Source organism: Poromitra crassiceps (assembly GCF_964638095.1).
Source record: "Poromitra crassiceps genome assembly, chromosome: 1".
NCBI lineage: Eukaryota > Metazoa > Chordata > Actinopteri > Beryciformes > Melamphaidae > Poromitra > Poromitra crassiceps.
In genome coordinates, this window is record NC_139623.1 from 84,613,973 (window position 1) to 84,637,434 (window position 23,462).

Genomic DNA, 23,462 nt, shown 5'->3' on the forward strand with positions numbered 1-23,462 from the left:
ATTATTATTAACAAGGCCGCAAAGAAATCCACTGAATCATTTCAGCTTCAGATAATCAAATATTGTTGCATACAATATTATGGCAGGGACAATTATTCCTCAGTTCAGCTAGGACACTAGGCTACTGAGCGAATTCATAAAAAAACTGTAAAATCCTTGCAAATTGTAAAACTTTACTGTTAAACTTGATTGCAATTAATACAAGCATTTGAATTCAAAACTATACAAATTTGTAATTCATAGAAAAATTGCAAACCATTACAAAATGTAGGACTTCATGAAAATACTTAACTACTTATTAGTGAATTTAAGCAACATTCAGCATGCAAGGACTAAGCTATGCACACCGCAATACCATTAAAATATGTTGTTGTTGAATTCTTACTAAAATTCAAGTTACTCAAAGGTTAAAGCTCACTTAGTTCAAGTTAATTGTGTACACACCAGAATGAAAGGAAAAGGTTTGCTACATAGCAAAGTTTTGACTGACTCGAACTTTGTCTAAGTTTCAAAAATGGACAGTCTTTAAAGACAAAAAATATCTTAACAATACAAAAGACTTCCTAAAATGTCAAATGAATGAAAGAAGTAACAAGGCAGAGGTTGGTTTGGAATGCATTGAAAACGTTCTTTAAATAAGGTGTTGAATATGCTGCATATTTACACTTCTTTATGACTGAATGATTGATAAAATGCTCTGTACAAAGCAGCTATGGTATTCTCTATTTGGTAGGACTTCAGCCCTGGGAAAAGCCTGTGACACACGGATGAAACAAACATTAAATGTTCCGAGGAAACACTCCGCTAAGGTATTTCTTCTTCCTAATGACTGCATTCTCACTGTCATTGCATCCTGTATTTGTGTCTTTCTGGCCTTTTCAAAACACTGCATGAGAACATCCCGAGGGAAGTGTCTCATTATCCTCTTCTCTAATGAGAGGAAAGCATGCAGAGAAGGGAAGGAGACTTTTGAAACTCGGTGAAAGTCGTTTGAAGGATGCAAAATAGTAGCTGGACTGCCCTGAGGTAAAGAAAGGAAAACTATTGCAGACAAACAACACCAGACTTAGAGGTGTCCCAAACATCAAGGAGTTGGCTCCAATTATACCTCACACCCAGATACTCATCTATTCATGAGTGGGAAATCTCTAGGAACTTCAAACCCTGAATTATTTCAAAACTGATTCCACCATTTTCAAGCAAATTAATGTGTCATTCCTATCCCTTCTCTTCTCTTCGTCTTGCAGTTCTGAGTTTCTGTGAGCTGTTTCTATAGGTGTTTCTGCAATAGTTCTGGCCCGTCCCTAGGTGTTGAAGGGGTTGGTGTTCCTGTCAGAATACTGCGCTCGGTACTGGGCCTCCATTTCTTCAACCCAGGCCATGTTCCAGTCCCACGCTGGCATGGGCTCCGGCTCCCCGAACGAGCCGTCTTCCCCACGGAACGGCGGGAACAAAGCGCTGAGGGGGGAGGCCGGCGGAGAGAAGTCTAGACAGGGAAGACGATGACATGTTGATAGTCAAAAGTCAAAAGTTGCCTTCAGTGTAATAAGTCAACATCCGGAGACCTTTCACAAACACTTTTCAAGTCGACTCTCTTGGGAAAAAATAATTTAGGCTTTCTGATGCAGATGCCTGTTACTGAAAACAGAACAAACATTTCCGCTTGAAATCATGCGATTTTTGGATTCTGCTGTTTTACTGAATCCATTATAAATACTACTAAAAAAAACAGGTACTGCTATATTTCAAAGGCCTGGGAAAATGTAGTTAGAGAAACAGGGTTGTATTGTAGGATTTAGGATACCATATACAAGCTATAGAAGCATTGCCAATTCAAATTCTGCATACATATAATGTGAAAATATTAGTAATATATAGTATATTGCACTGCATCCCGGTCTGGAAAAAGCGTGGAACTGATCCGTGTTTTCATATGATGAATCCACCCTGCTCTATTTTCCCACATCCAAGCCAGCGCACTCAACCAAGCTGATGGTTAACTCACAATTTTCAAATGTAAAGTTGTTCAGGTAATAGACCAGATAATTCTTTCCTTACCACACTTACTACATTTTAGTGTCCAAAAATAGCTCTAAACTCTTCAGAATGTACTAAAGACCATCCTAGGTTCTCCTGATGAAAAGGTAGCTTCTAACAGGAATAGGGTTCTTGAACTAATCTTGAGGGGAAAATAATCTGGTGAGGCGTCAAGGTCCCACTTAGAGTATGTTAAAGCACACTTAATATGAGGTCACAAGGACACATCTTAATATGATGTCACATGACTTAATATGAGGTCACAAAGACAAATGGCCTCATTCCTGAATACAATATGTTGTATGATTCCGGAAACCTGATGAAAGTGAGAGCCGCTCTGACTCCCTACAGTTCCCACAGATGGGTCAGGATCCACTGTAATTGGATCTGATGCAATGCATCTGATTCATAAGATGAATGTTAAATGTCACCATGTGAGATTGCATTATGAGCTATAGGGAGTACGGTTTTTCTTGCACTCTTGTGTGTTTAAACAGACAGAGGGGTAGAAAATAATAGAAGACAGCAAATGGAGTGAAGTTGAATGCAGAGGGGGAGAGAGCAGTGAGTGATGAGGTGACACTGCAGAAAGGATGACTCATCTGGCGGGTTCAATTTGCTGAAAGGTCCTAAGTAATTGCCTGGTGCCACCTTAGATATTATGTCCAATGTCTTTGTCTGTTGCATCGGCACAACCGTGGACGGACAAAGATGGAGAACCTACTCAGACATGTAAGCACACACACTCTGAAGAGCGCGCGCGCACACACACACACACACACACACACACACACACACACACACACACACACACACACACAAGAGAGATGTCTAAATCGTAATTAAGAGTTGTCCTCTGAGTTTTTGGAACTGACGTGTAATTGTGAAGGGTAAAGAAAAACAGTTTTCCTGTGTCACAGCAGTGTCCTGGGAGGGCTGCATGATGCCTGGGCTTCATCACAGTAATAATAACTGATGAACTGAGTGCACCATCTACTGGAGAGATGCCGTAAACACAAGGGTCTCCACTGTTTGAGGTACAGATTTCTGAAAATAAAGAGGATATTTCTGCTCTTTATTCTGAGAATTCGGAGACAATTTTTTCACATGTGGCCCTCATCCTCTTCAGTATAATCTGTATAGACAGTTTCAACTTGATAACATAAAGATTCTAATGGAGGCTAGCTTACTTCCTGTTGCAGTGTTTGCTAATACAATAACTGTCAGGAAATAAGATAGGTTTCAAACTGTTCCTTAGACACACCCTTATACACCCTCTTGGGGAAAAAGTTCCCTGTTCTGCCAAAGAAAAAAGAGCCAAAGCGGTTATTCAATTTAGAGCATTCCTACTTCACATTTTATTTCAAAGTTCCAGACTTTGTACAGCACTTAATTTCTGGACTAGATTTAAAGCTTTTGGTCGATGTTCAACATGGCTACGGTCAGACTTGATTTGGATGTGACTTGATATCTGACTCAAATTTGATTTCTCTGATCTCCAGAACTGAGGGGGAACCTGAATAGGACCCTTGGGTTTCTACACTCTGCATCAGTCAAGAGGAGAGATTCTTGCCCTGCTGACCTGAGAAAGAGGCTCCGCTCGTGGACTCGGCGGTGGCAGCCAGGGTGCGGGCGTAGCTGGCGCTGTCATTCATGTAGGAGCCGTCCACCGAGCTGATGAGGCTGGTGCGGGCGCTGGCCGTGTTGTCCTCCATGACCGAGCCCCAGCTGTTCCACAGCGAGCCCTCCCATTCGCTGTAGCAGGAGGAGGGCGTGCTCTGGACGCGGGCCCGCCTCCAGCTGCTGGGCTGAGCCTCCCTCTCCCCGACGCCCTCCAGCTGATCGGAGGGCAGTGGCCCGCAGATGTAGCCCATGGCGGGGGAGAAGGGGTGTGGCATGGACGCACGAGGCTCTGGCAGGCCACTGGGGGTGAGAGAGGGTGTGTTGGCATGGTGACTGGCTAGCGTCTACAGTATGAGGAGCACATCTATCAAGTGATTTGGAGGAGTTTGCTTGGAGACTGCTTTCAATGGTATTAATGGTGAAATGACAAGAGACAGCCTGCAGTTGCAGATCTCCATGTTTAACACGTTCACTGCCAATGACGTGTTTTTACGTCAAACAAAATCCAACCGTTCACTGCCAATGACGTGGTCGATTTTGTTTTTTTGACGGTGGGATGTGCATCTAACCCTTTTACATCTCTTATATAAGTATTGGACGTTTACAACGTGTACAACCCATTCCACCGACCCACTAAGTGGCGACAGTGCTTTCCTGACTAGAGGAAGGCAAGCAAAAAGCAGTGTGACGAAACCATTCTCTACTGTAAAATGGATTGGCGAAAACGCTTTCACTTTCGCGCATTATCGCGCTGGGAGCTGGCGGTGGGGGATTCCAAAAATAGACTGGGTGGAAAACACACTTTGAAACACGCAGCATAAAGCCTAGAATCGCACAAAGCTTCATCAAAGCTCTCAAACCCAAGAAACAAGTGAGCCCTATCCACACTCGCTGCCAGGGAGGGAGGCTGCTCAAACTCGCAGCAGCAGCAGCAGAACACTCGCTTGTGACAAACGCAGGCTGAAAGCCACCAGACACGCCCACGGAGGGAGGAGTTTGAAGGAGAGGGCGTTCAGAACTATATTGTTTAGATGTCTGATCTCTCACTGATGCCAAAAATAAATGGTTAAAGTGACTGTTCTGCCTGTTTGATTGAATTTCACAAAACTGCGATTATCTCAGCTTTCACTCTCAGACGCTGAAACCATGCTGTACTCAACGGCTAATATCTACATAACTACTAACTCTACAAACTAACTCTTTTAGACAGAGAAAGCACACATTCTATTAGTACTTTTGTGAACTTTGTGTTCACAAAGTCGAAGCAGAAAATAATCCTCGGCTCTTGTAAAATGAGCCAGAATCCTCAAAAAAACCCTCTGGCAGAACCTACCTACAGTAAAAAAAAAAAAGGCTGGCAGTGAATGTGTTAAAAAACAATCTGAAGTTGATTTTGACAAAATTACAAAAAAGAAAAAAGTCGTTCTTTCTTGATAAAAAAAACAACAACTTTAGATTTGTATCAAATCTGTCACTAGATATGGCAGTGTAACACATGGGGCAGAAGTGGAGGCAAACAGACAATGTTAAGATTATTTAATTACTGTTAATTTTCAGTATCATAATCTACAGTAGCTACCTACGCTGCCTCTGCCTGAGACAAAATGGGAAGGGAAGAACATAGTGTTAACGGTCGCATCTAGAAGGTCAGACAATCTTTTACTATTGACTGATTTATTTTTAAGACATACAGTAGATGGTCTATTGTGGATTATGATGTAGGGAAAAAAACTGGGTGGTCAGTCCTCAGTCCTTTGCTAGAATCACAGTAAGTCACCTAGAACCAGCTTGTCTCAATTCAAGTAACGTTACCTGTGTCTCTCGGGTTTAGTCTCATTCACGCGTGATTTCTAACCCCACATAGGATAAGCAATAACCACGCCCTGTGCCCGCCTACGCAGCAGTCAAGCGCCGGGATTGGCCAGGAGCAAGTCTTTTGTCTTCTTCTTTTGACAGCTGGAATCTCCCACACCACAAACACTGGAGGGCACGCAGCCCAGCGATTTCATGAACCAACTGAATAGCTCATGAGAACGGACAGCGATTTCGAGAGTGGACATTGAAATGAATTATGGTCACCTACCTTCCTTAGCATAGTAATAATAATAATGAATTTCCTCATATAATATAATGTATATCGTTAATTTCAAGCTCAATTCTTACCCAGAGAAAAGGTACAGCACTGTATAAACGGTGTTGTGTTCACGTTCATAGCTCATATAATATAATGTATCATATCGTTCATTTCAAGCTCAATTCTTATTATTGCATGTTTTTGTAGATTGTGTACATTGTGTAGATTACAATTATTATGCTTATTATTATTACTATGCTAAGGAAGGTAGGTGACGTGACCATAATTCATTTCAATGTCCGCTCTCCAAATCGCTGTCCGTTCTCAAGAGCTATATTCAGTTGGTTCATGAAATCGCTGGGCTGCGTGCCCTCCAGTGTTGCTCCTGGCCAATCCCAGCGCCACAGGGCGTGGTTATTGCTTATCCTATGTGGGGTTAGAAATCACGCCTCATTCACCACTGGTCTCCACTGTAACGTTACCTGTGTCTCTCTGGTTTTGTCTCATTCACCACCGGTCTCCACTGTAACGTTACCTGTGTCTCTCAGGTTTAGTCTCATTCCCTGCAGGTCTCCACTGTAACGTTACCTGTGTCTCTCTGGTTTAGTATCATTCCCCACCGGTCTTGACTGCAATGTTACCTGTGTCTCTCAGGTTTAGTCCCATTCACCACCAGTCTCCACTGTAACGTTACCTGTGTCTCTCAGGTTTAGTCCCATTCACCACCAGTCTCCACTGTAACGTTACCTGTGTCTCTCAGGTTTAGTCTCATTCCCTGCAGGTCTCCACTGTAACGTTACCTGTGTCTCTCAGGTTTAGTCTCATTCCCCACCGGTCTCCACTGTAACGTTACCTGTGTCTCTCAGGTTTAGTCTCATTCCCTGCAGGTCTCCACTGTAACGTTACCTGTGTCTCTCAGGTTTAGTCTCATTCCCTGCAGGTCTCCACTGTAACGTTACCTGTGTCTCTCAGGTTTAGTCTCATTCCCCACCGGTCTCCACTGTAACGTTACCTGTGTCTCTCAGGTTTAGTCTCATTCCCTGCAGGTCTCCACTGTAACGTTACCTGTGTCTCTCAGGTTTAGTCTCATTCCCTGCAGGTCTCCACTGTAATGTTACCTGTGTCTCTCAGGTTTAGTCTCATTCACCACCAGTTTCCACTGTAACGTTACCTGTGTCTCTCAGGTTTAGTCTCATTCCCTGCAGGTCTCCACTGTAACGTTACCTGTGTCTCTCAGGTTTAGTCTCATTCCCTGCAGGTCTCCACTGTAACGTTACCTGTGTCTCTCAGGTTTAGTCTCATTCACCACCGGTCTCCACTGTAATGTTACCTGTGTCTCTCAGGTTTAGTCTCATTCACCACCAGTCTCCACTGTAACGTTACCTGTGTCTCTCAGGTTTAGTCTCATTCCCTGCAGGTCTCCACTGTAACGTTACCTGTGTCTCTCTGGTTTAGTCTCATTCCCTGCAGGTCTCCACTGTAACGTTACCTGTGTCTCTCCGGTTTAGTATCATTCATCACCGGTCTCCACTGTAATGTTACCTGTGTCTCTCTGGTTTAGTATCATTCCCCTCCGGTCTCGACTGGAATGTTACATGTGTCTCTCGGGTTTAGTCCCATTCACCACCAGTCTCCGCTGTAACGTTACCTGTGTCTCTCGGGTTTAGGGCTGAGCTCCAGATACTGGGTGACATCCTGTGATGTCAGCGTGCCCCTCTGCTCCTGCTCCAGTGACCTGCAGTAGGAGGCGGTGGACAGGTGGCTGTAGGAGGGGCAGCTGCTGTTGGTGTTGATGGGTGCTGCTGGATGCCCACGCTGGCCTGATGCAGCACACACCGACTGGAGAGAGCCCATGTCCACTGTCAGCTTGGTAGAACGGCTGGAGCTGAGAGGGAAGCGGGAGATAGGGATGTAAGACATTTTATTTTGGAGGAATCCAGGATGTTTTGGGGGAGACTGGCCTGTTGGTCAGCTTACCTGCTAAATTATGAGAACATAGATGCCATTGCTGGCTAGTAAGGTTTGTTGGCTTGTTTTTTTAACAATGGCTAAAGAAAATATCAGTTTATCTGAAAATATAATGTAACGGTCACTCACTCTCTGGGACCGCGAGTGTTACTTGGAAAAGTTAACATATTGACCAGGTTGGCCGGCTCCTACATGCTTACTCAATGGATGGGCAATCTGACCGGATTACCTGTGGATGAATGGCCAGACATTATGTATAATAAAGAGAAACGGAGAGCGTATAAATCTTTAGATGCCTATGTCCTGAATTGTCATGTAGGCTACAAGACTTGAAATACAAAGATTTAACAGATGAGTTTTGTGTCAAAGTTCTGCCTAGCCAGCGGCAGACAACCATGTATCAGGATTGATACATATCAGGCTACTGTAAAAGGAATAAGCAGCCACAATAAGCAGCGTTTGTCAACCATTAAGCTAACTACACAAGTGTTATAGTATCTAGTCTATATGTGATTGTTATGGTCACATTTCACACAGCCTGATACACGTCCGCTGTGATACCTGTCTTATCATGTTGAACCATGGTAGTTTGGGATTTTTTTGACTGGCAGTGGACGCTGGTATAGACCAGAACTGCGCCGTGTCATCAAGCTTCCAGCGCGAATGCCACTGCACCTTTTACGGTGAAACCCACATAGGAAAACACTGTACAAGAAGCCAAAAACACTTCAAACAAACTATTTAAAACAGTTTAATTTGATATACATTAGATATGCTGAAGAGTTGCTGTGTTGTTGGTTCCACTAACAATAAATTAAAAAAACACCGATCTGCAATGTTTTTTGTAATAGAGTAGGGGTGACACCGTCAATGTGGATGATGCATGTAACCTGGTGGAAACTCATCAGTGGGCTGGATACAGCGTTCATATATAAGGCAAGTACTATTGTCAATGTATCTTGCACATTCTATGGCCGGCCAAGTTGAAATATATTGTCATGTCATGGTGTCTTTGGGTCATTTATAAACAAAATTAATTGTTATTTTTCTATAGATTTTTGTTTACTGCTACTTTACATTGAAGTCAATGACGAGTGGCTTGTGTTTTCCCCCTAAAAGGGGCGCAGCCTTGACATTTTGCTAAGTACCCGGATGTGCCGGTCTGGTCGATGCGATAACATTTCAAGTTGGAGCCACTCCTTCGATTCTGGCAAGATGACATTTTTGGTAACGTTAGCTCTGTGTTTTGCCTCCAGCAAGCACCGTGACGTAATCATGATGCAGGCCGCCAAGGGCTCTATTGGATCAAATATCCTTTCAAAAAATCCAGCTTTTGAGAATGAGTCAAATCTATTTCCTGGATTGATTGAATTGAAAGTGACTTCCCACCAAACTGTAGCTGATGAATGGAGTCATTTCTCCAGTTGGTAATAAGCAGCAACAGCATTCAGCTCACCTGTCTCCAGTCATGACATGAAATCCTGTAAACAATAGCATTCCTGTGTTGGAAAAAGAGATAGCCTTTCTTCCTGTGTTTATCCTTGAGTCACACGCCACCTTTTTGCAATCCTTATTGATTCTTTTACATCCTGCCTATTTCCCCGGTTAGTTTTTCTTTGATTTCTCTGGTCTCTCTGTAGTGGCAAAGCATAATAATTTAGCACCTGAGGCTCTGAGCCGATTTGTCAGTCGACAAAGCGGCATCAGGGTTACCAGGGACATGGCTAGTGGAAACTGCAAAATTGCACGCCGCAAAACCTCTTTTCGACAGTCCGCGTTCTCCCTTAACTCATTGAGTGCCAGCCACTTTTGGAAAACGGATGCTCCCAGTGCCAGCCCTTTCAGAGCGTTTTCAGTGATTTCTCGAGGCCCACAGAATATTGTATGATATTACTATGTAAACACCGAACACGCCCAAAGAAGATGAGACTCTCTTCTATCATCAGCAAAAAAAAGTTTATTGATATCATTTTCCGTTCTTTAGTTATCAGCCGGAGAAGATAGGTTGATTTCAGCAAAAACAGACGTTTCAAATTAGAAGCTGAGATAATGAGCCTTTTGTGAAATGAAGCATTTCAAGCACATCACTGACTCTGAAGCTAATATTTTCTGATGTAGTGACACCTCAAAAATAACTTCCTTCAATAAAAGAGCGAAAACAAAGGAATTTTGATGGCAAAATAATATTTTTTAGCTGCAACCAGCAGCGCTGGCCTTCTTGCTGGTCTTGATTTACTGCTGGTGGGCATCAGATATTCTAGCTTGTGTTTTGCCAATCTGTCCATCGAGCCTGCTGTCTGGGTCGGTACGTGTTGTATGGTGCCCTGCGTGCCCCACCCCCCTCAACTGCAAACCCCTCCGTGGGAGTGTCTCTGGTGGCTCTCTGCTGCACGTTTGCTCTGCACGTTTCAAAGTGCGCTATATTTTCACATCGTTCCGCCGTTTTTGTTCGCTGCCAGCGCTTCCAGCTGAGAATGATTTGGCTTTTCAGAAAGACGCTGGTGTCGTGCTCCTTTTCTGGCAACTAATCATGTGGATGGGCTATCGCAGCGGAGACGGAGGGGCTCAATTGTGGCAGCAGATTGGCTGCTGTTCACAGGCACAGCTAATGTTACAGCATTTCCGTTTCCCCACACGGCTTCTTCTACTCTTTTTTCCTCATCTTTCTCTAATCCGGAGAGCACTGTCGCCACCTAATGGGTCCGTAAAATAGCCCCATACTTTTAGAGGAGATGCATCAGGCTTTGATCCACGTCCCACCGTCAAAAAACGCAATTGACGTCTTTAGACGTCATTGGCACTCTACGTTACTATTTGAATTGACGTCTTTAGACGTCATTGGCACTCAATGAGTTAAGGGGTCTCAAATGTGGAACACACTGCCGGAGGAAATAAAACTAAACCTAGAAATTAAGGGTTTTAATAAAAACGTCAAAGACTGGTTGAAGCTCCACCAGGTCTGTACGCACTCCCAACTAAACTGAACATAATTTGAACTGTCTTAACTGTGATATTTGAATTGTTACTGTATTGAAATTTGACCTGAATTTTACTTTTAGTAGCCTATCCGATCTTTGCTATGTGTCTTTTTATTGTATTTTGCTGTATTTCTGTGTATTACTACTTTTATTTTACAGGAATGTTTGGTTACATCTAGGGACTGGCATTGCAAACTAGCCCTGGGCTATACATGCTTTGGTACAACACATCATAGGTTTATTGAAATTTTATGTTGTGAACACTATATGTACCTGTCCCTATTCAAAAAAAAAATGAAATGAAATAATCTCTAGCCAGTAAGGTTTTGACAAGAGAGGAGGTGAATGCAGGGAAGTTTCTAGGTAAGCTCATCCTTTGGCTTGATTAATCAGACATAACAGTTTTGTTTATTCTGTTGTTTTAATCTTCTCAAAGGAAACAGGTGGCCCTACTTACATTGCCTGTTTCAGGTGTTAAACTCAACTGCATTGAAGGTGTGGGAAGACAGGGCAACTAAAGCACTGGACAGTTACATTGGAATGAAGAGGTGTGTGTGTGTGTGTGTGTGTGTGTGTGTGTGTGTGTGTGTGTCAGTGGCGGCTGGTAACTCAAAAAAGGAGGATAACCAACCCACGACAAAACCTAGTAGCCTATATAGCTGGGCCGTGTGTATTGTGTAATGTGTTTATACTAGGGTGGGTGGGTGTGTGTGTGTGTGTGTGCGTGCGTGCGTGCGTGCGTGCGTGTAGAGGGCTTTCAGGTGATTACCATGGGAGCAACTATTCCTACGATCATGGCCTGAAAGCCGAGCACCCGTTTTTTGTTGCCGTTGCTCCACCCCCTCTGCCGATCTGGGGAGAGTTGTAGACTAGCACATGCTTCCTCTGATACATGTGCAGTCACCAGCCGCTTCTTTTCACCCGACAGCGAGGAGTTTCACTGGCAGGATGTAGCACATGGGAGGATCACACTATTCCCCCCCAGTTCCCCTCCCACCCGAACAGGTCCCCCGACTGACCAGAGGAGGCACTAGTGCAGTGACCAGGACACATACAGTACATGTACCTTTAATCCAGCTCCCCACCTGGAGACACGGCCAATTATGCCTGCATGGAGGCCTCGTGTTGGTAGGCAGGGCAGGGAGTCTACTGCTGCACTACGGATGCCTGGTTGCTGGAAGATTTGTGTTGTAACTGTAAATCCCACCCTCCACCCCGCAGTGCGAGGTGTGTGTCTCACCCTTCATCTGAGCTGAGGATGTGTGTGTCTCACCCTTCATCTGAGCTGAGGCTGTGTGTGTCTCACCCTTCATCTGAGCTGAGGCTGTGTGTGTGTCTCACCCTTCATCTGAGCTAAGGGTGTGTGTGTGTCTCACCCTTCATCTGAGCTGAGGCTGTGTGTCTCACCCTTCATCTGAGCTGAGGCTGTGTGTGTCTCACCCTTCATCTAAGCTGAGGCTGTGTGTCTCACCCTTCATCTGAGCTGAGGGTGTGTGTGTGTCTCACCCTTCATCTGAGCTGAGGATGTGTGTGTCTCACCCTTCATCTAAGCTGAGGCTGTGTGTGTCTCACCCTTCATCTGAGCTGAGGCTGTGTGTGTGTCTCACCCTTCATCTGAGCTGAGGCTGTGTGTGTCTCACCCTTCATCTGAGCTGAGGCTGTGTGTGTGTCTCACCCTTCATCTGAGCTGAGGGTGTGTGTGTGTCTCACCCTTCATCTGAGCTGAGGCTGTGTGTGTCTCATCCTTCATCTGAGCTGAGGCTGTGTGTGTCTCACCCTTCATCTGAGCTGAGGCTGTGTGTGTCTCACCCTTCATCTGAGCTGAGGCTGTGTGTCTCACCCTTCATCTGAGCTGAGGGTGTGTGTGTGTCTCACCCTTCATCTGAGCTGAGGCTGTGTGTGTGTCTCATCCTTCATCTGAGCTGAGGCTGTGTGTGTGTCTCACCCTTCATCTAAGCTGAGGCTGTGTGTGTCTCACCCTTCATCTGAGCTGAGGCTGTGTGTGTCTCACCCTTCATCTGAGCTGAGGCTGTGTGTGTCTCACCCTTCATCTGAGCTGAGGCTGTGTGTGTCTCACCCTTCATCTGAGCTGAGGCTGTGTGTGTCCATGGTGTCATCTATGGGTATTGGTGGCGGGCTGGGCAGCATGTCCACCAGGTGTAGTGATGCAGAATAATGCAGGACACGTGGAGAGCCGGCAACTTGAACATACTCTGCATGTCCACCTGGGCAAACAGATACATAGGAAAGTCTGAATAACAATACATACTGTACATACAGTACACACCGCCACCAGCATCATCATCGTAAACAGAGCTGGGAAGGTAATGTCTTATTCAGTAACGAGTAGTGTAACAAATTTCTATTTGAAATGACTATTTGAATATTGCAGTTACAGTTGCAATCCTTTAGTAACTGTAATATTGTGACTTAGCTTGTGACAAAATGTGTGGTCAGTCAAGCGGCTGAAGCACTATAGGCTATCACTACCAGCAATATTGAAAGGCGCAAAACAAATAACGCTAACGATACAGATCCTGACCAACAACGTGTGTGTTGCTGGCAGAAAACAGGCAGAATTACTGGCGGATAACGTTAGTTATCGCGTGGCTTTTGAACCTAACATTACGTTATTGGAGAGAGAGAAACACAGCAGCCTGGATGTAATGGAAGCGACTTCATGGAAACAGGCGAGTTGAATTCACAGTTGAAGACTGGTTCATTACTCACATTGGGTTGAAAACAGGAAAGAATGTGAAAGTGTTGTCTTTTTCAACATTTTCACAACACAAATGACTTCTGCTCCGCATCTAGTCCGCCTCTCCTCTGCTCTACTCTGCTTCTCTGAACTGCAACTGGGGATAGGGTGTGCTTGTTCAACAATGCCTGCACCTCCCCCAAGCGTCACGCTGAGTGGAGTTGGCCTTTTTTATGATTAAATCTGCAAATTTGTAATTCAAACAGGTAATTAATCACGATGGTCCGATGTAGAAGGCTCAGAGGTCCGCCTCCCCTCCGCTCTACTGCTTTAGTTTAGTTTAGTTTATTTAACAAACTTCAAGTACAGGGTAAAAAAAACATATAAATGACATTGTCAGGGATAGCACGATAAAGTCCAGGACTTATTTCCATCGTGGTCCCTGGTGGGCCATCAGTCCAACCCTGCTCTCAAGATGTTTACCATCTATTAGACTAAGAGGCAGGCTGATTTCCTTAAGAAACAAAACTGTATAACAAAACAAACAGTAACAGTAACAAAACAGTATACAATATCATACAGTATTTCAATATCTCCAATCATCTGTTTTCATTCTGATAGTGATCAATCTATTACAATTTGTCACTACAATATTGCAATATGCTATACATAATACTATATAATATACAGGTATTATATAATATATATATTTATTATGCTTCTCTAACATAATAGGGTGCACTTGTTTAACATCGCTCGCACGTCCCCCGCAGTCACGTTGAGAGGAGTTTGCCTTTTTTATTATTCAATCTGCAAATGTTGAATTCAATCAGGTAATAAAAAAACAACTATGGTCCAATGTAGAAGGTTCAGTGGTCGATGGAGGTTAGCAACCATAATGTGCAGGGTTTGACACTAGACATGAAAGACACATGAAAAAGCTTGAGCTCTTCCTGTAACGTAACATTTTTTTCATCGCGATGATACGTGACTTTTGGGATGTGTTCATCGCGCATGTTCATATCGCGATGACGATGAAAATACGATTAATCGTGCAACCGTAGTCACCATACACAGCCACAACAGCCTGGCACCTCTTCCTCATGCTGGTCACCAGCCTGGTCACACACTGCTGTGGGACGGCATTCCACTCCTCAAACAGGATTTGTCGCAAGTCAGCCAACGTGGTTGTGTTGGTCACTCTAGCACGAACAGCACGCCCAAGCTGATCCCACAAATGTTCAATTGGGTTGAGGTCAGGACTGTTGGCGGGCCATTCCATTCTCTCTACTCCCACATTCTGGAGGTAGTCTCTGATAAACCCCGCTCTGTGGGGGCGAGCGTTGTCATCTTGGAGGATGGAGTTCAGTCCCAGACTGTGGGATCACCACTGGTTGCAGAATCTCATCTCGATATCTCTCTGCTTTGAGATTGCCTCCAATGATGACAAGCCTGGTGCCAGGCTGTTGTGGCTGTGTATGGTTCTTCCACACGCTACTGAGGCTCCTGACTGTTTGTTAAATGAATAAATTGTAAAATTGCCAATATGTCTTGTTTCTTCCTTGTTACTGATAGACTTCAATCATCCAATCCACCAAACACCAAACAAGAGTCAATAGCAACAGCAGAATAAGCTGTTTGGCATTGGCAGAGAATGTTTGGCAAATATTTCATGAGCGCAACCCACATAAATACTCAGCTGTGCTGCTTTTTCCACAAATGCATGTTCCTTACAAATGGGGCACCATTTAAAAGGGAAATAAACAGGCTTTCCAACGGTATAAAATGTATTGCCAAGAAGCATTGTTACAACAGAGAAATAATCTACCAAACACAAATGTCCTAACTTTTTGTTCGATGGTTATGTGGGCAGTGACCGTTACATCGTTTGAAATGGAGCCATTTATTTTCGGATGAAAATGGAGCATAAATGTAGCCTGGTAAACCAGCCCGTCACGTGAACTCACATTTCATTTGGTTCTGCGTGACGATCTCTGTTGCACCAGCTGAACGTAAATTCTGTCTTAAGTTAGGGTGTAAAGTCCACACTAACTGCTACGTTCAAACTAGTTAGTTTGACACTAAAGTTGTGTCTTTGTTGAGTTGCACCACGGAGACGTAAGATACATCTTAACTAGTAGTCCTTAAACCTCACACTAGCCAAAATAGTGTCGCAGAAAATGACGTGTACAGTATCTGTGACCAATCAGTGAAAAGCACGGTGGAAACGGTGTTTATTTACCGTTGTTTAAGTAAGTGGAGTGAAAACAGGACATGTTGCAAACCGCAAATTAGTGCTTTCATAATATTTCATCAACACTAATCAAATGAGAACGTTATTGAGTAACGTTCGTTTAGGTTCATATTACTGTTAACGTTTATCTGTGAGCTCTTCATCAGTAGGCTATTGTAGGCTAATTTACCACCATCCTGCCTCGCTAAATTGTTGCGGTTATTTTAATTTGTATGCAGTGCTGCAGCTTGTGGGCAACAAAAGCGTGAGTCATAAATATCAAAGGGTGTAAACTAATTACTGTAACAATTGATCACGGAGAGCGCGTTGCGGACGCAAAACAACGATGCGCCACGGTGCCAATACTCTTGTGCCAAGTTGCAATCCGTGCCAACTGCTATTTTACGGAGGACTTTACACCTAGTAAGACGTAGGTGTAAATTTAAGTTCTAACTTATGCCTACGTTGTAACTATTTCACTTGGTGCAACCCAAATATTTTTAGTAGTGCGTAAACTCGGACTTAGTGAGACTTTACGTTCAAACTAGCTTACGTTTCAACTTACGCACAGCTGGTGCAACAGGCAGCAGGCCCTTAAGCCTGGGAGGGTGTTTAGCAGAAGAGGAAGAGCGGAAGAGCCAATCATCGACTGCGCTGTGATTGACAGCGCAAGTTGGCCAATCAGGAACGCTACTAGCACTGCACTAACAAAACAATAATGGCCGCCTCCTTGCCTGATTGTCTCGAGGAGTAATGTCAGCATTTGTCTAGTTTAAACAGCCATAAAGTGCAGTTATTGCAGAAATAGACTCAATAACAACAATTAAACAAGTACAGGAGTATCGCCGCAACCGCAGAGTTTCTCGGTGGAAAACATGTTTTTGCCATTCTCCCGAGTGGATTTGGGTTTGACTGGATCTGACCCTGATTGGCTGAAGGAGTTGTCTATCAAGGCAACTACGCCCGCCCATGCTCCCGCCCGTGCTAAGGACTGGGTGAAGAGTTGGGGCCAGACCGTCACACAGAACGTACAGAAGTATGTAATATCCGAAATTGTACCGTTTGTACAGAATGTATTTTTTAATACAGAATGTAATTTTTGTATGTGATATCTTGAAACTATGCAAGTTGTTTGATATCTTGAAACTATGCAAGTTGTTTGACCCCAGGAAGAATAGCTGCAGCTCTGCTGTAGCTAATGGGGATCTTAAATAAAGACAAAGACAAAGAACCAAATGAAATGTGAGTTCACGTGAGGGCTGGTTTACCAGGCTAGCATAAATGAGTCACTGCACAACTTTCACATACATTGCTTATCATTTAACCCAGCTCAAGTTGGTAATAGTCATTCTACTACAGCTACCATCTGAAATGACTGGATTACATTGGGCTATTAATTTAATCTTGAATTATTGGTCTCTCTAATAATATGATTTGCCTAAAATTCCTTGAGCACGCCTGACATTTTTTGACTCCAGTTTGGAACGTTAACAGGACGTTAACAGGACCATACTTAAATTCGCAGATGACACAGTCATTGTCAGTCTACTTGGCAAAAATGAGTCCAGTCATGGCCCTATCATTGATGATTTTGTCAGTTGGTGCGAGGAATATTTCCTGCAGCTGAACACATCCAAGACTATGATTATTGATTTTAGAACTGGCACCTACGATAGGTCTACCACAGTCATTAAAGGTCAGCCCGTTGACTGTGTAGACAGCTTAAGTATCTCGGCACAGTCATAGACTCTAATAATCTGTCCTTTGAGAAGAACTGCGAGGCAGTGTGTAAAAGGGACATCAGCGTCTCTATTGCCTGAGAAAACGGTCCCGTGTTCACATAGACAAAACCATGTTGACCCTCTTTTACCGGGCTTATGTTAAATCAATTTTGTCTTTTTCACTGGTGTCATGGTTTGGTAATCTGTCCCTGAAAAACAAAAACACTCTTAACCAAATTGTCAAGTGGGCTAGTAAGCTTATAGGTGAGCCTCAACTCAACCTATCTGTCATCTACTCCTCACAGCTGCAGCGTAAGGCCAGCTCTATTCTTCAACACTGTTCTCATCCCTTACACAGTGAATTCCAGCTCCTTTGCTCCGGCCGGCGGTTTGCAGTCCCTCGCTGTAGCACCAGACGCTACAAGAACACTGAAGAACAGGCAGCAAACAGAGGTGCTCAGGTGGATATCAGGAGTGTGGAGGTTGACCTTGAAGGTTGCTCTTTAGTTGGAGGGACAATTAAATTGAAAAAAATAAGGGAATCTACAGTATAAGGCAGCTCTTCAGGTACAAAAGTAAAAAACCTTTAATAAATGGCTAGTTCATTATAGAACAATTAAAAACAAGTACACGCCAACATGTTTCGGCCAGCAAACATTGGCCTTCATCAGGGCAAACAAGAACACTTTTGTACCTGCTGCCATTGCACTACAAAACAGCTGGCTCAGGATGAATCTTTTTATTTTGCACATGCATGATACGCTGGCCTGAGCGCTCGCGGGGTCGCTATGTGTGTGTGTGTGTGTGTGTGTGTGTGTGTGTGTGTGTGAGAAGCACTTTTGTCACGAAGCACTTTATCAATCAATCAATCAATCAATCAAACCTTTATTGACAGACACGTAGTCCATAGATGGCACATACACAATTACAAAAGGACATAATGCACGTAAGAGCACAATAAAAGAAAAACATCATAAAAGAGAATCGTACCAGAATTTCCAGTGACCGGTATCTCACAGTGCTTACTTAGCCCAGGATCAGTGAGCAACTTAATAATGACATTCTGAGACACGTTCAATCGACAGATGAACCTGTACCTCAGATTTCTCAGGAGCGCCTGGAAAGTGGCCACTCCCGCCTTACAGAGCAGGTCACTAGCACTGCTCCACCTGGGCTTTTTCAGCAAGATGCGCATGCAGTCATTATAGGCAACCTGAAGTTTATGGATGCTCGCCTTCTTAAACTTTACCCACAAGGTGGGTGAACAAGAGCTGATGTGTGAGAAATACTGAGTATTGAGATTGTGCCGTACCATGTCTGCCTGGTGGTAGGTGACTGAGTCTCTGTTTGTAGGGGTTGGCTGGACAGGCCTCATTCCTGTTTGGCATCAGGGGGACACTGCTCACTGCATGCAACTCTGTGGGGAAAGGGAAGAGTTATCCTAATGTTGGAGGATACATGTTATCCTATCTGTGATCTTTCCTGACTTTTCCAAATAATTTATCAAATTGGAATATACTTCTCACAATGACGTGATAATCCCTGACCATATGCTTCCCTATGTTCTGTTGTATTGGAAAACAAAGTAGCCTACTACAGTGGAATGTACTTATAGTAATCATGTCGGGCTGGGTCAAATACTGTACATCACTCATAAGCGGATGATTATCATAACAGTTGTTTTTTCTCTCATGCAGATTACTAATTGACATTTGCGGTTGATCTTGTAGCAGGGGCCAGAGATACAAACACAGGAGGATTAGGAGATAAGGAGATGAAACTGCAGTGGTGCCTTGCAGTTTCTTCTCGTTATGTAAATATTATTTAGTTGACATTCACGACCATCCACTGCTATTCACCTTGCTTGCTGTGGCTCTTCTCCCATGACTCCCTCAGCACACCCATCTTGGGCTGGCAGCGTCCGGCCTGTCTCCATGGCGGAGCTTCGTGGCTTCCGGGGCTCTTTGCGACAGGAGATATCCGGATGGTCTCATCCCCGCGCTGAAGGGACAGACCGTGGGGCATCTTAGGGCACCGGCCGGGGCTGTTGAAGGTCTTGAGGCCATTGCCCGTCAGGTCCACATAAAATGTGCCGTAGACGCCGCAGCTGTCGGGCACGATGGGGACGGTCGAGTCCAGGCAGCTGGGGTCCTTCTTGGCTGTGATGGGGAGGCCTAGAATTTTTTTGCATAGAATTTCATTGATATTAAACGCATAGCGCAAACACACAAATGCATTGTTCATACATTTTGAGAGTAAACACATATTTTCCTCGCATGAACAATAAAGACACATATATCAATATACACTGTGTGTAGTGGGAGCTCTGGGCTTGTTTTCCCTGCAACAAGACGTCCCATCGAGGAGAGATGGGAGAGATGTGATGTTGGTAATGGAAGCAGCGTTTTCAGTGCTTCTGTGTCTATTTCAGGATATTCAGCTGACTTTGATCCAGAATTTTGTTACGATGTTATGTCAAACGTAGGCTACTTTTCTGCCCATGCAAATGACTTGCCATGTTTCCTATTGATGAAGCTGTTTTGTTTTGTTTTTCAAAATTCGCAGCCTCTGTTGTGTGTTGGGTCTCCTTCTATCTCCCCTACCTCCTCCAAAGAAACTCTCAAGCGATGTTTGTTTTTTACTCGTGTTTAGCTCGATGCAAATGCAACACACATCTAGTTTGGTCAGCGGGCCAATCACCTTCTGATGAGCTCACGTGTGTGTGTGTGTGTGTTGTGGGCGTGATAGGGCTGAGGGAAGGTGAGGCTGGCAGCAGGATGTCGGAGCACAGACAGATGGTGCCAAATTCAATGTAATTACCGCACAAATATTTTCCTGACAAAAGATATTGTTTCCTCGCCGCCCGGCAGCAAATGCTTTGCGAACCCTACAGCCAGAGGCGGAACTCACCATCTTTGGCTGCTCGGAGTCCTCTTTGTACTTCCCTACAGCTGTGCAACAGTCTCTGACACTGGGGACCACCGTTGCCAAGAGACTCATTCTGAAGGAGTGGAAGTCCTCCTCTCCACCCTCTTTTCGGGTATGGCTGATGGACATGATTTCTGTTATACAAATGGAGACACTCAGGTCCCTGAGGACCAACTCGCTTGGGAGGTTCTCAACTATCTGGGAACCGTTTCTGGCCCACTTTGATGAGGTTAGGAATGACAGGTGACTGAGGTTGGGGGTGATGGTTGGCTTGCCCGGCTGGTGTCTTGTGGACCCCTTGCGTGAGATCCCAAGCACTTTATCTATTACATACATAAGCGCCTTGAGCAGCTGGTAGCACCACATTGCAATGTTAAATGTCAATGATGTACTGTATGTATGTTTTCTTTTTCTTTTTCTTCCTGTGTCTGAGCCTGTCTGTCTTGTATTGTCTTGTGTATTGTTTCATAAAAAATTTAAAATAAAAAATTTTAAAAGAAAAGGAAATGCTTTGCGGCCCGGCACCGGTCCGTGGCCCGGGGATTGGGAACCGCTGGCGTAGAAGAGTGAATTGAAGTGCCTCACCACTGACTGACCGGACCTGAAATCGGCTCTTGATGACCATGGTACTGTGGCAATAGTGCCGTGGAAAAATAGGGAGGTAAATTGTCACAAGACAAAGAAACTACTATCACATCCGTCTCCATCACCAACTTATCCTTAGTTGGATGAATTAGCATTCATATAATATTTCTGTTGTCTATTGTGAAATCAAACATCTATCAAATGTGTCAAAGCTGAGTGCTCATCTAAGCAAACCACCATGACCATCTGATATAGACGGTCTTCATGGAATTGTGTTACTAGGGAACAGTTTGAAACCTAGCTTATTTCATGTCAGCTATTGTATTAGCAAACACTGCAACAGGAAGTAAGTTAGGGGCCATTTAGGATGTTTATGTTGTCAAATTAAAACCGTCTATATATTGATTTTAGAGCCAACAGTAATGACTGAGACGCTTGATGAGAAACAGCCAAGATCACTACACTGCACAGTGCACAACAGTAAAAATGTATCACTACCCCATCAATAATTAAGTGAAAGGTGGGTAGTTTTTACGCTCTTCATCTGTGGAAAGGTTTGGGGGCAATACTCACTAGCACTCCTGATCCCTGGATTTGCCCGATTTTGGGTCCATAAGCCCTGGTACTTCTCGTTACAATGGGCCGGTCTCCATGCTCCAGAGATCCATGGGGAGTCTGGTGCTGCCATCCTGTATAAGAAGGAGCACATGTCACTGGAGGAACAATCCACCCAAATGCAACTCAAATGGATACCTGGCCAATTTAAATTAGTTAAGGTTTTCCCTCACCAAGAATTTTCTTTACTAATTTTTGGATTTTTTTTTAAACTATATTTGGATTGGATTTTGGAGTACATTGGCGCCGTAGCATTGGATAACAACATTGTGTGTAGTTTTATTGTGATTGATAACGTGTATATCGCGTAATTGGAGCCGACCTCCCAGTGGCTAGAGGACCCGCGCATCCGAGATCTTGAAGGAAGAATGACTGATCAGTCTCGCGTTGAGGCTACGGCGACGCTAGCTGCTCCGGTATGCTTAGCTTTTAGGTGATAGCTCAAACTCGATGTACTTAGATGATATTTTAATTCCGTTTTACACAAGGTGCAAACTGAGGTGACTTGTCCACTGTGCCATTCGGGAGTTTTTTAAAGTAAAACGAGCCATTTAGAAGCGTGTTGCTGTCTTTCTTTTCCATGCCTGCAACAGCAGGAGACAGGAAACCACCCTAATACATATATATATAAATATATATATATATATATATATATATATATATATATATATACATATATACATACATACATACATACATACATACATACATACATACATACGTGTGCGTGTGTGTGTGTGTGTATGTGCGTGCGTGTGTGTGTGCGTGTGGTTCTGTCTATTTTACCTGTGTTTTATGATGAGATCCTCACTGGCTAGTTTGTGCAAACCTAAGAAAAAAACAGAGAACAGCTTTGGTTGTTTTGTCTGTGACATACCATGAAGCTCTGCAGGTGAAGGTGAGATATTCATTTGAATCTAATTAGAGTCCTATAATCCACCATGATTAGAAGCTACCTCTACACACACCTTTAGCCTTGCCGTGGCCTGGCACCAGATGGCCTGTTCTGGTGTGGCGTCTGAAGAGGCAGACAGCTGTAACCATCAGGATGCACCACAGGAGGGCGCAGATGCTGCCGATCAACACTGGGTCTCGCAGCACGGCCAGAACGTGCGATACCTCCCTACTTTCATTGTCTGAGTGGGGGGACCCACCCTTTTGGGGCTCTAAGAGGGAAACAGGATGTTAAGAAGGAGATTAATTATGAGAGAATGGCGGAGGAGGAAGTGGGTAAAATATTGAGAAACTGAGTCTACTTTTCTCTCTCAATTTGGTTACCGGTATATCCTACACTGATGACACAGATTGCATTTAATCTATACATATAAACTGCTCTTATACTGATGTGACAAATTACTAATTGCTAAACTATCTCAAAGTGCCAGTGTGACGGCCCTCTATGTGCTGTCTGGGCCTGTGTTGTATGTTTGTGTGTCTCCCCCTGTGTGTCTTCCCTCAGGTCCTGTGTCTGTCTCCCCCTGTGTGTCTTCCCTCAGGTCCAGGCAGGAGGAGCAGGAGGAGCAATCAGGCCAACTGGGAGCACCTGGCCAGTGCCCCAGAGGCTTCTTTTAACCATCTGACTGCTCCTCAGTCAGTGGAGGCTTTCCCCTACATGACAGCAGACCTTTTGTTCGGCTTGGCCGTTTCGGTTGTTCTTTTGCTTTGCACCTTCTATTACAACACCACATCCATACTTACCTTCTCAAACATTCACTCACCTACACCACTGATTAACTGACTTACACATCCCATTGTTATTTTTGTTGCTTCATCTTTAAACTTTAGTTATTCTAAATAAAATCAATATGGAGTTTTAACGTAGGTTCAGACAGGACGATCTTGATCCTCACCGGTTCCACAGTCACTGCACTACTCCTGCTTGCTCACCTGTTAACCTGTCAGCTTCCTGGTGATAATTGAATAATCAGTGGTTACCTCCTAGTTTCCCATAAGCCAATAGCATAGCAACACATCACCTCATACACCTTTGCTCACCTGCACT

At 44.1% G+C, this 23,462-nt stretch overlaps 1 protein-coding gene across 1 annotated transcript in view; it reads right to left on the reverse strand.

Moving 5' to 3' along the window:
- Positions 1 to 273: 273 nt before the first annotated feature.
- Positions 274 to 23,462, reverse strand: part of robo4 (roundabout, axon guidance receptor, homolog 4) — a gene marked incomplete at its 5' end in the record, with an annotated part of 65,428 nt that continues 42,239 nt past the window's right edge. The window contains 9 exons of the mRNA XM_083659630.1: positions 274 to 1,486; positions 3,620 to 3,960; positions 7,383 to 7,619; positions 12,758 to 12,905; positions 18,645 to 18,749; positions 19,192 to 19,506; positions 21,419 to 21,534; positions 22,247 to 22,289; positions 22,429 to 22,626. Coding sequence (XP_083515756.1) covers positions 1,305 to 1,486; positions 3,620 to 3,960; positions 7,383 to 7,619; positions 12,758 to 12,905; positions 18,645 to 18,749; positions 19,192 to 19,506; positions 21,419 to 21,534; positions 22,247 to 22,289; positions 22,429 to 22,626 — 1,685 coding nt within the window. The 3' untranslated portion in view covers positions 274 to 1,304. The remainder of the gene's footprint in view (positions 1,487 to 3,619; positions 3,961 to 7,382; positions 7,620 to 12,757; positions 12,906 to 18,644; positions 18,750 to 19,191; positions 19,507 to 21,418; positions 21,535 to 22,246; positions 22,290 to 22,428; positions 22,627 to 23,462) is intronic.